Genomic DNA, 12,855 nt, shown 5'->3' with positions numbered 1-12,855 from the left:
GACTAGCTCATTTATGTACCCATATGATCACGATATTCATAGTCATCCAGCGCTTCAGAGCTGACTTGAGCCAGCAGTGGGCCACTTTATATCCTGACTCTTACACAGAAAGCTACACGTCCCTGAACTGTTCTCAACAAGCTGCTCTCTTCCTCCTCAGATCTGCCTGGACTGGCTAGGGCACTCCACAGCAATGTTCTATATTCCTTTAGCAGAACTTGACTCTTGGCTCCAATTCTTTGTCACCAGATGCACCTATATGCAACTGCCCAAGAGGGACCACCAGCAGGGGGAGCCAGAAAAATTCAGATTCTTCAGCTAGACAAAAGTGTCAAGGAAGGATAAAAGCTACTTCTCAAGAGGCTCAGGTAACTCTCTCCTCATTTAAGATACACAGAATCAAGTGCACAGTTAAAATAACTGATTGTGAGGTTCTGGTGAGTGGAAAGCCAAGTGGAATCCATCCATCCAGTCATTAACAACTAAGTATTAAGCACCTGCTACATACCAGGCTAGACACTACATATAGAGTACTCGAAAAGACTGTTAAGAGTCCTTAACCTCATACATTAGAGCTGACAAACTGGGAGAATTGGTGAGTGGGGGTCTAGGCACTTGGATCAAAGTGAAGATGAATGACAGGTTCATGGACTCTGGGAGTGAGAGAGGAAAAAAATAGAGTTCGAGTCCAGAAAATTCCTGTGATTCTACCAAAACGAAACAAAAACAAAAAGAAAACTGTCAGAAAAAGAATGTCATCTACAGTCATGCTACCCTGAACAAGCCCTATCCCGTCTGATCTCAGAAGCTAAGCAGGGTCGGGCCTGGTTAGTACTTGGATGGGAGACCACCTAGGAAGACCAGGCACTGTAGGTGTAAAAAATTTAATAAATAAATAGATAGATAGATAGATAGATAGATAGATAGATAGATAGATAGATAGAATGTCATGCTCAAAAAAACTGCTAAAAGCATTCTAAATGAGAGCACACGTCCCTATATCTAAGGGAAATAGCTTCGAGAACAAGTAGAAACTGAAAATTTGGTCAATATACCGATTTCGGATCAAAATAATCTAGTGGGGAGAGGAAGTGAATGGGAGTAGAGATGAAACAAGATTGGCCATATGTTGATGAAACCACAAGTTGGGTGACAGGTACCTGGTAATTCATTATATTATTCTCTCTACTTTTGTACATGTTTGAAAATTCCCATAGGAAAAGTCTACTTGGTCAATAACCACTACAGTCAAGTTTCACAGAAAATATCCTATTTGTTGTAGGAGAAAACTGAGCATCTCTACTCATCTAAAATTCCTAGAGTTCAGAATGCATGGAAACTGCAGACATTTTCTTTCCTGTCCCTTCCTCTCACAGATCTGTTGCCAGAGCCTATGATCTTGATTCTTTAGGGAGTCACAGTGTATGCAAGTTATTTTGCTGGGGTTCCTGATCCGTATCATTCATAAGAGCAGGTAAGAAGAAACTAAAAACCTCTCTTGGAGGAAATACTGAGATGTAAGTTCTACCTTCTGTTGCCCAATAGGGAAGGAGTGTTTGTTAATGATGATATGGGAATCTATGATAGTGGACAGTGCATTCTGTTCCTAGTAGCACTGTGAGGTCACTGGGCAAGTCCCATAATCTCTGTGAATTCCTCCTTTCTAAAGACAGGGACGTATTACATATGGAAATAGCACTGGTAAATGCTAGTTTTGGCAACATGAGAGAAGTGCAAAATACAGGTTCTTCCCCATGTGTCTCCTCATCAAAGACATCTCAGGGATAGTAATTTACAAAAAAGCACAGAGCAGATGGTAAGGCTGGACCACTCCTGACCTTAGGAAAGCTCTGGCTCAAGAAAGAGGTTTTCTTAGCAGGCCTTCTATCCCAGAAGTTTAATTCACAACTGGCAGGAGGTATTGGGTCTGAGCTGAGGTAGATGGGAAAAGTCCGAGTTTCAGTGAGGATGAACTAAAAGCGGCAGCCATCATCCCCTGACATCCAGCGTGTGGGGCTTAGATAATGAGTCTGGGTTCAGAAGAAACAGTGCCAATAAGGCTATCTAGAACAGTAAAAATCAGTCACAATGGAAAACAGTTTGGCAGTTCCTCAAAAAGTTAAACACATCATTGCCCAGAAATTCCACTCCTAGGTATGTACCCAAAAGAACTTAAAACGGTATCAAACAAAAACTTGTATGTGAATGTTCATAGTAGCATTATTCATAATAGCCAAAAAGTGGAAATAACCCAAATGTCCACGAACTGATGAATGGATAAACGAATGTAGTATAACCATGCAAAGGGATATTATTCAGTTATACAAAGGAATGAAATACTGATACGTGCTATAACAGATGAATCTTGAAAACATTGTGCACAATAAAAGAAGCCAGACACAAAAAGTCAAATGTTGTATGACTCCATTGATATGAAAATATCAATGTCCAAAATCTCTAAATTCATAGAAACAGAAAGTAAGTAGATCAAGGGTTGCTAGAGGATGGGGAGTAACGGCTAATAGGTGTTAGGGGTTTTTTTGAGGTGATGAAAATGTTCTAAAATTAGATAGTGGTGATGGTTGCACAATTTTGTGAATATACTAAAAACTGCTGATTTGTACACTGTAAAATGGTAAATCTTATGGTATGTGAATTATAGCTCAATAAAAAATAGAGCATTCATAAGTTTTTTTTGTTACTAAATTTACTTAAGTTCATTACGTTTCGTTTGTAAATGTGTCTAAGTCTTAATGGTGCAGGGACATACTGACATTTGAAGGCTCATGTGCCCCTCTCCTTGCAACTCATTCGTCTCCATCAGTTCCTGTCTCATCCTCAATCCTCAACTGCATACCACACCTCTAGGCATTACCTGAACAGACTGCCAAGCTCTTCAATACTTCAGCACCTGTGCTCTGCCTGCAAACTTGTGCCCTCTGTCTACCTCATCCAATCCTATTTTGTCTTTCAATATCCAAAACAAACGTCACTGGCACCTTGAAAGTTCTCCAACTTCTCCCTGCCCCATCTCAGAAAATGTTATTTTCTCCAAACCTCTCAACTGTATGCTCCTCTACAGTGGCATTTCTTATACTATATTATAATGGTTTGGTCCCATGTTTGTCATCTTCTTCCCTCTTCCCTTTCCACCCCACACTAGGTCCCCAAGGAGATACAGCTTTCCTATTCCATCTTGCCCACCAGTGTAATGCTTAGAATAGAGTAGGAAGAAAAGAAACTAACATTTACTGAATGCCTAATAAGTGCAAGGCACATAACAAGCTTCACAACCATCCTATGAACTATATATTAATTACCATCCCCATTTTACAGATGCCTAGACAGGTTCAGAAAGGTTGGGTAACTTTCTTAAGATCATTCAATTTAAGTGAAGAAGTGGAGGGGTTAGATCAGAATTAGACTTCTGCCTCTCAAATCCAGAGTTCTCTCTGTCAGTACAGTGAAGTGGTTATTAGCACAGGCTATGGGATTGGACTGCCTAAGTACATATCCTGGCTCTTCCATGTATTATCTTTGTGGCTTTAGATAAATTACTTAACCTCTTTATGAATGTTTCTTCATTTACAAAATAATAATAATAGTGCTTATACATAGGGTTTGTATGAAAAATAGATGAGATACTATGTATAAAAGCATTTAGAACAGTATCTGGTACATACTAAATATTCATTAAATGTTAGCTATAATGTTTATAGCTGTCCCATGTTAAGTTGTTTGGTAAACACTCATGGATGGACAAAATATACATTATCCTATGCTGAGATTGCTGGATTATCCATCCCCTGTCAAGTCAGGACTAGAGTCTCTTAGGAATCCAGAGAGGGAATATCAAAGCTCTAACAAGTAAAAATATTAAAGTGACAACACTTTGACCTTTGTAAGATTCGTTGAGCTGATGATGGTCACAAAATTGAGAGGAAACCAAATATTTTCAACCCTATTTCCAGATAATTTGGATTTGTTTAACCAGCATAATAAGAGCAACATCAGAGGGTTGGCTAGGCTCTAGCTTCTGATCCTAGATGGTGGCAGTAACAACAACAACAATAATAGCAGAAGTTCTTAATATGTATGAGGCACTCTTCTAAATGCTTTATATATATTAACAATTTAATGTTTATTGGAGATTTTCCTCCTATATCTAAGAGATCAGTAACTCAGAGCAAAAGCATGTTTCTGGCTGATGGCCGAGCCACTCTAGAAATGGAAGGCTTCCTCATAAATATGATGACTTGTGAAGGTGACAAAAGGTTAGGCCACTCAGTGTGGGAAAGGACAAGACCCTAGAAAGTAGAAATGTTCCACCATTGCCTGAGCAGCAACAACCCGGCTGCAATGGGGCAGAATTTCTTATTTCTAATGTCAGGATAATAAAGAAGCTGCCGGCAATACTGCAAAAAACTGAAGAACGCTTAGCAGTGATGGCTGACTTCCAACTGAGCCATTAACGTAAATATAGAAGAAAGCTCCAGGTAGAAATATCATTGGGAACTCAGAGAACACACTGAGTGTTTGAAGCTGGTACTTAACCTTCTATTATTGAACTCAGGGTCTTGCCATGCTGGGACCAATCTGAGTCCATTTGTGATACCTCCCATAACACTGCTCACTTCTGTTATCTGGACTTCACAGAGGGTGAGAAGGGCAACGGTCAGATCTTAGGGCTGGGCTTCATAGTGATAAGATGTTGATTTCTTTTGTCCTTGCATTTCTTTCCAGCCACAATCACTCCATGATCTTGTGTGGGATTCTTTTTTCCTTCTCTCTCCATTTGACTATCACAGAGTCTGAAAAATATATATGATAACGTTTATTAGTATTTCCTGACATACAAATTCTTTAAATGATATATCTTGAAAGGAGATGGAATGGAACTAACCATGAGAAAAGATGGGTGAAAAAAGTTTCAATGAGAATAATCCACATGACAGTGCAGAATGGGAGAGATGGCCAGAAGAGAAATGAGATGATAAAAAGGAAAAGCAGACCCTGACACAGAAGGTAGATAGGTTCAGAAAGGCTGAGTAACTGTTTGCTGACTGAAAGCATAAACAGTAGTAGTAGAATGAAATACCAGGATTCTAAAGGTGGAACAGAGGTATTTTCCCAACTTCCTTGTTTTTTCCCCACCCAGGATATATTTAACAGATAAACATCTGATTTACATATTGTTTACATAAATAAAAATGCTAACTACAACTGTGTATGATAAATTAAAAGTAATTCATGTCAAACACCGCATTCAGGGCTTGGCACACCTGAAATACACAGATGAACATTTTTACATTTTGAAGACATAGCAAAGATTAGGACAAAGGTTAACCCAGAGAACCTATCATGCCATGTGACTGCCTAGACTAGGCCTAGCATCTGGCCAAAGTCAATCACCCACAACTCCAAACCCAGGATTTTCCTTTCTTGCTGCTTCTCCCTAATAGTTTAGAACTCCGGGGCTCCATCTCTGAACTCCCCTGTTTATTGCAAATGCTCTTGATAAGCTATGAAGTCTGGATTTGAGGCCTGGTTTCTTATCACCACTTTGAGACCCATTTCCCACCCTACCAGCAACTAGCTTCATGGAGTTCACACACTCTCACGAATGCTATGGCTAGACACAAGGCTCCATTGTGCCTTCTTGACAGCCTGCCTTTGTTCTAGAACCTTCTTAACTCATCCCCACTCACCTGAGTCTTACTCTAACTTCTGTCCACTTGGCCCACCACTAGTCCTATATCAAACTGCTTGCTGGGCATTTCTACATGCATAAATACCTTGCCCTTATGTCAAATTCAAAACCAGTGAGGCCAACTCCATTACTTGTCCCTAAGTTAGCTCCACTTCTTAACCTCCCTGGCTACTGAGCAATTAGAATGGATGCGCAGCCACTCAGAAATCTACCCACCAGTAGGCTAAACCAGTTTATTATTGGGTCCAGTTTCAGCCTTGCCCATAATCATTCCAGCTACTTCCAGTCCTTTTTGGCTAAACTTCTTGAAGGAGTCTTCAATTCTCACAGTCTCCCTTCATCATCTCCTTTTCCTTCCCTAATCCATACATCACCACCACCAAAATTCCTCCTGACAGTCACCAATGGCCTTCTTGTTAAAACAAATGGGTTCTTTTTAGCTGTTATCTTACTGGACCTTCCATGTAGCATTTAACAATGCTGACCACTCTCTCCTTCCTGAAACACTTTCCCCCCACCCTCTTAACTTCTCTAATTCTCCTGGTTGCAATTCACCGATCTTTGGCTACATCTTCTCAGCCTTCCCCAAACCTGCTTTTCCTCCTTATCTCAGTGAATTGAACCACCATCTCCTAAACTCTCAAACCAGAAACGAACTTCCTTAGCTCCTCCTACTTGCTCCTGACATCCCCTCAGTTAAGGAATCTTGATTATTCTTCCTAGACTGCTTCTCTTCAGCCTCATTGCCTACATTTATGGAGCACTTACAGTGTGCCAGGCAGGTGTGTTTTAAGTGCTTCAATCTTCACAATAAGCCTCTAAGGTAAATTTTACTGTCATCTCCAATTTAAACAGTTAAAATTGGAGTTAAGTAACTTGCATAAGGTCACATAGTTATTAAGTGGCAAAGCAGGAGTCAAACCCAGGTGGCCTGACTCAATTCTGGGTCCAGGTCCATTCTTCTCTCTTACTTAGATCATGCAACAGCCTCCTTGCTAGTCTGCTGGCTTTCTGTCTTGGCTTCCTCTAATCTTCTACCCTGTGGCCCAAGTGACCTTGCTAAAACATAAGTTTGACTCTTGTCACTCTCGTGCTTAAAACTCTTTACTGGCTCCTCACGGACTTCAGGATAAAGTCTACACTAGGGAATCCCCATAACCTGGTCAGCAAATGCTTACCTCTTTGACTTCATGTTTTTGTTTTTTTGGCCTCATTTTAATCACCACCCTAAATGTGCCACTAGCCACAGTGATAGCCTACAGTTCCAGGCTTCTGTACATTGTCTTACCTGCCAAGAACACTAACTCCTTTCCTCTTCATCTTTTACTTTTTTTGATAAACCTTTTCTGACCTCCTAAAACTAGGTCATATGCCCATTCTTGAGCTCCCACAGCCCCCAGTACTAATCTCTACTGTAGCATTTATTTCACTCTGTTGTTTTGCCTGTCTCCCACTATCTATTCAATCACAAGATTGTAATCTTAAAAACAAGGACCTTGGAGGGTTCACTGTTGTATCCTTGGTACTCAGCTTAGTGCTTGCCTGGTGCATAGTAGACATTTAATAAATAACTGAATCAATAAAACTTTATTGTCTAATCAACTTTTTCACACCTACTTATACAGACCCTATATATATTGCTTTTATTTTCACGTGTTAGCCTAAGCTTTATAACCAGATTGTATATTTCTGGAAGGTAGCAAATATACTCAGTATTTCTCAATTAGAGGTTACTGACACAAAAATCGACACAGCTAACATTTATTCAGGGTTCATTGAATGTCAACAATCCAGTGATGAAGGGACTATTTTTATTTATTTATTTATTTTATTTATTTATTTATTGTATGAGTATAAAATGCATTTATTTTTATATGCATTTTCTTAAGAGGCTTAAAATGACATATACCATATTCTTAACACTCTATTTTTGCATTAGATTTCTTTTTTTTTTTCAATTAGAGTTGACATTCAATATCTCTCTCCCTCTATATGAGTAAACTGAGTCAGAGTGTTTAGTAGCCTTAAGATGACATTGCTAGTAAGTGACGAGTTGGCATTTGAATCCTGACATTGGTGCCTGTATTTTTAACTACTATAATAATAGGCTAAGGAAACTTAGAATTACAGATGCTAAGTACTTTACCCAATATCACATAGTAGTGCTGAGACTGGAACTCGGGTCTTACCAAAGGCTGTACTCTTATCTGACATATCACTTCTCTTGCTTTAAATGTTAGTGCTAAAGCTCATACTGGGTGTTGATAGATTTTAAAAGCTGCAGATTCAATTTACTGAGATTGGAGAAGATCCCCTTCCAAAAGAGGCATAGTTGTGGTTTACTTGGTTAATTTACCTTCAATGCTGAAAGCCTACTAAATGTCTACTATACCAACCAATTAAGTCTCTAGTGTTCTCCCAGCAACACTGAAGACTATGTTTTCCTCCATGTGAAAGCCATGTTTTCTAAGGCTGTGGCCTCTGTCAAAATCCATTCTTATTCAGGAATTTACACTTCCTTTTATTTCTAAAAACCAGTAATGTGATGTTCACAAGTTCTCTGCTGTTGTGGTTCTTCAGTTCTCCAATGTAGAATGTCTTGTTTCTGAAAGTAATCTGTGATCCACAAGTCTTGGCTGTTTTATTGTTTAACCTTAAAAAATTACTATTCTCTGTAGGCGTATTAGACTCTTTTTCATTACATAGTACTCTGCTTTTCCCTTTTATTTCAAACATTTATTAAACACTCAACTACGTACCAAAATAGAAATAAGTTAACTCACTGAGGGCCATACTTTCAAAGAAACAGCCTTAGGTTTAGATATTTTGACTGCAATATTATTTCCTTAACAAGCTTCATAAAATCATCTACTGCTCAGTTTGCAATTATACACCCAAATATCTTCCAGCAAAATCTCAGTGACTACTTCTACAGCACATCGAATGGAGACAATAGCTGGAGCCAACTCATTAGATCTTATTCCAAACATATTTACCAACACCTTGGCCCTCTTTTGCTGACAAAAAGGATTCTTTAGTCTTTTAACAGATTTACAGCGTCCTTATTAGAGTTCTTCCACTAACATACCCTGTTATCAAAATGAACTGCCCATCTTCTTGGGAAGTGCTCTGGAGGCTATTTCCTAAGTTAACGGTATGGCTTTATAGCTCTGGATTAGTACCGATTTCACATGAAACCGATAGTCAAACATCTCTGAAATATTTAGTAAAATATGAATATTATATTTCACAACATTGTCTTCAGGGATATAAACAATCTAAAATCAGTATTTGAGTAGTGCTATATGATTATTGCAGTAGTATTTCTAGAAGATATCAAGTTTGGAAACTATAGGCCATAAAATATGGCCATTTAATACCAATACATGAAGCAAAGTTCAAATCTGCATCATAAGACCAAAACATCATCTGTGATGATGACAGCCAGATCTCTGAACAAAATCTGATTTCCCTGAGGAAGGAAGGTACCGAACCTATTATAATAGAATATGCCTTTGAAGGACCAATAAGCCAGTCATTCCTGGAAAAAAAAAAAAATCAAAGCACACTGATAAATGTATTAGGTACAGGAGAGAAAAAGCAGAGATGACTAAGCTGAAAAAAATCTCTGGCCATCTTGTATCTTTTCTAGGCAATGCTGTTCCTTATAAGATACAAGGCATAAAATGTGGTTTTGCTATATACCAAGGTGTATAAGTTAGGGAAGATACCAGTTTCTTTAATAGAAAAATTAGATAACGGCAACAGGCAAAGAAGCTGTGAGCTTCTCAGGAAGAAATACTGGCAGCATATAATCTGAAAATGGTACAAGTGCTGGCCTGTGTACAGTCTGTCTCTACCGTAATCAGAGAAAAAAGTATTATAATCCAGCAGAAGTAGCCCTTCAAAGTCTAAGTTGAAGCATATCATCAGGCAATAATTGAGCACTCACTGTATACAAAGGCAATAGATTAGGTGCTGAGGGATCAATATAAAAGAATCCCCCTGCGACTTTGAAATGAAAAAACTGAATTCTCATTTTCTCAAGCCTATATATTTTATGTAATGAAACAAAATTCACATCACATATCTCTTGCAGTGGTGTAGGAGTATTTAGGACCTGCAAGGAAAATTGTACATCCCCTTCCCCTTCAGCCTTTGCCTGTAGAAATATCCTACTAGTTCCCTGAAAATGATTTCTTTAGCAAGTGAAATACCACTCTGTTACTCTCCCTTACCGTTTTTATAACTTAAGACCACTCGACATTTTATATCTTTATCATTTGTCTTTCCCAACTAGAATATAAGTTTCATTAAGGCAGAAATTTCAAATATTTTGTTCAAATATATTCTCAGTATCTAGAATGTAGTAGGTTCTCAGAAACTTTGTAAACTTAATAAAGTATTTAAAAAAAAAGAGAGCCTTGAGTATTGTTTGGATTGTTATATTTGAAAATCTTGGCCTATCTGTGTATACATGTGTATGATAGTAAATTTACACTCTGTGGTTAATTCCCAGTATAGGCCCAATCAGGAGTCAGAGGACCAAAAGCTTATGAGATAGGAGAATAACTGCAAACACAAAGCAACATGCCTTATTAAAAGGACTGAAGTAGTCAAAAACTGTCAGCAAACTTCTCTAAGGAGTAAACTAAATTTATCTCTGTCCTTTACAGGCCTGAAATCTGACACAGTGAATTCAAATTCACTTCAGATTAGTTGGATTAACATTAGCTTTCTTCCTTGATCTTTCAAAATTTATTCAGTAAAGTTTATTTTCCTCCTCCTTAAATTATTGCCTGCAAGATGCAAGCCCTCAGATGGAAAGTCTCCCATTTCTATTTTGAGAGTTGCCTGAGTCACAAGGTAGTCTTGGCGAATCACTCTGCTCTCTGTTTAGTGAGGCTGCCTGGGAACTTGAACTGTCAGCCAAACAGGAAGAGGGCCCTTCTGCCTAACTCCAAAAGGCCTAAGTCATATGGATGTGGTGAGGTTTACTGATGGATATAAATCACTGCAATGGATTTCCCACAGGGGATGGAGGGAAGCAAACATTTAACTTAACTTCTATATGAATTCAAGGCTGGTAGAAAGGAAGACTATTAAATATAGCAAGCAAATGCCCCAATGTTTGCATAACATGTGTTTTCAACTAAAGAGACCCCTTCTGTATTCCTACTATATATGACATCCCAAATTCCAAATATAAGCAAAAGAATGTGACTGATCTGACTATGGAAAAGTTATACTGTTAAAAAAGAAAGTCAGTGTTCATAAACATGTGTAAGACACAAAGATCCTTTTTTTTTTTCAATAAAGGGTATAAAGAGTTACTCCCACCTGGATACTGTTATTTGCATCCCACTCCGTGGTCTTGTGTAGTTTGTCCTAAGTTGTCCAGCCTTAGTGACTATAATTCTAAACTCCCTTCCTGCAATGTTGCCTCTTAACAGAATTACTCTTTCTGTACTCACACAAATGGAAACAGAACAGATGAAAACCCCTGGGCATGCAGCCAGTGCAGGTCTCAAACTAATCCACTGCTAAGCACAACCTGAATTTCTCTGTCTCTCGACTTGGCTGATTTCCTCTTGACTCAGGGTTAGTGATCTTGCATGGCATAGGAGGCTTAGGACCCAGGGGGCGCCTTTTAGCCGAAAAACACCTCGCTGCAGCAAGCTAGCTGGGAAGCTCCCAGTTCTAAAGAGAGGCTGTTTACCAGAAGAGCATAACAAGGGCAGGTCTAACTGTGAGGCTGGGACTGGGAGGCAGAGCTGCCGCCAAAGGGGACCCCGGTTGGACACGGGTCAATCACCTGCAGGATGAAGGTGGTGAGGATGCTGTTGGCCTGGGTGCAAACGTTCCTTGTCAGCAACATGCTTCTATCAGAAGCCTATGGATCTGGAGGTAAGAGCACAATCTTTCCTTTCTGCAGCCAACTTTATGAAGCATAAAGATTAAAGCTCCCTATTTCCCAAGCATGGCTAAGCTACACAGGAAGATGACAGGAAACGAAGCTTTTAGTTGGTTTCTGTTGTCCCATGAAAGCTTTTTTTTTTTTCCCTTCTTTCCCTGTCAGAGACTTGCAGCTCCATCTTTGCCATTAAGAACAAAGGCAAGTAGCCACTTTCTCTTTCCTTCTCCTTGCCTGTGGCTCACGAGTGGATGGAACTTGGGGGTTCATCTCCCCTACTCCCTGAATCCTGTTCTTTTCAGGGGTTTTGCGTGGTGTGGCCTGAGCAGAGGCCCTCCTTCCCCAGTCTCTTCCTGTGGCTCTCCTGCTGAGGGGAGTGGGAATTTGGAGTCACATTCAGGCAGCTGATTAGGCAGGTTCCCTTCGTCTGAGGCTCTTTTGCCTGACTGAATCTTTTGTAGAATTCTCTTGGTAGAGAGTGTTGCCTGTGGAAGTGGGGCCATATCCGTAGAGATGGAACACCAGAGTTTATGTAACATGGAATTACAACACAGGGATGAATTTCAGGCCTGGCTGACCACCGACCCAAAACATCCAAACCCTCTCCTGCACCCCCAGAGGTCGCCAAGGTTTCCAGAATAACAATCTTTTGCACTTGTGCAGTGCTTTCTGGCTTAACAACAACAAAAACTGAGGTTTCATCATGGGCGGGGTTTTCCATGGGAGGCAGGGAAGCCCAGAAGCCCAGCAGGGGCCAAGATCTCCCAGCCGGAGTGACCTGGGCTCCCCTGCTAGCCACTCAGTGTCCAGGGGCTCTTCTTCTTCCTCACAGGCTGCTTCCGGGACAACGGCCACCTGTACCGGGCACACCGGCCCTACCCCACGCCGGGCCTCCGCTGTCTCAACTGGCTAGACACACAAAGCAGCCTGCCCTCTGCCCCCAAGGAGGGTGAGTATCCGTCCCGGGCGGCGGGCGGGCGGCGGCCGTGGCCTGGCCCAGGCCCATGGCTCCTTGTCTTCCCTCCCAGGCACCGGTAACCACAGTTACTGCCGGAACCCAGATCGCGACCCGCGCGGTCCCTGGTGCTACGTCAGCGGCGAGTCCGGCACTCCCGAGAAGCGGCCTTGCGAGGACCTGCGCTGCCCAGGTACCTGCCTGGGACCCCCGGGGCCTCAGGAACACCAGGAGCCCAGCGCCCAGGGCTGCCTGGGAACCGCCGCTACAGCCCCT

General features: G+C 40.7%; 1 protein-coding gene, 1 long non-coding RNA gene and 1 pseudogene across 2 annotated transcripts in view; 2 read left to right on the top strand and 1 right to left on the bottom strand.

Annotated features, from left to right (window-relative positions):
• The first annotated feature begins 757 nt into the window (after positions 1 to 757).
• Positions 758 to 876, top strand: LOC112481026 (annotated as a pseudogene).
• A 1,412-nt stretch (positions 877 to 2,288) lies between these two features.
• Positions 2,289 to 11,423, bottom strand: LOC112480598. The gene is made up of 2 exons (XR_003046681.1): positions 11,051 to 11,423; positions 2,289 to 4,811 (listed from the first exon to the last, which is right to left on the bottom strand). It is a non-coding gene; the product is annotated as an uncharacterized LOC112480598 (long non-coding RNA).
• Positions 11,416 to 12,855, top strand: part of PIK3IP1 (phosphoinositide-3-kinase interacting protein 1) — a 9,194-nt gene continuing 7,754 nt past the window's right edge. Inside the window, exons 1-3 of the mRNA XM_006904932.3 lie at positions 11,416 to 11,617; positions 12,457 to 12,573; positions 12,653 to 12,772. Of these exons, the coding sequence (XP_006904994.1) occupies positions 11,533 to 11,617; positions 12,457 to 12,573; positions 12,653 to 12,772 (322 nt within the window). The 5' untranslated portion in view covers positions 11,416 to 11,532. The remainder of the gene's footprint in view (positions 11,618 to 12,456; positions 12,574 to 12,652; positions 12,773 to 12,855) is intronic.

The sequence above is a fragment of the Pteropus alecto genome, unplaced genomic scaffold, assembly GCF_000325575.1.
Source record: "Pteropus alecto unplaced genomic scaffold, ASM32557v1 scaffold190, whole genome shotgun sequence".
Lineage (NCBI taxonomy): Eukaryota > Metazoa > Chordata > Mammalia > Chiroptera > Pteropodidae > Pteropus > Pteropus alecto.
This window is presented reverse-complemented; position numbering and strand designations above follow the sequence as displayed.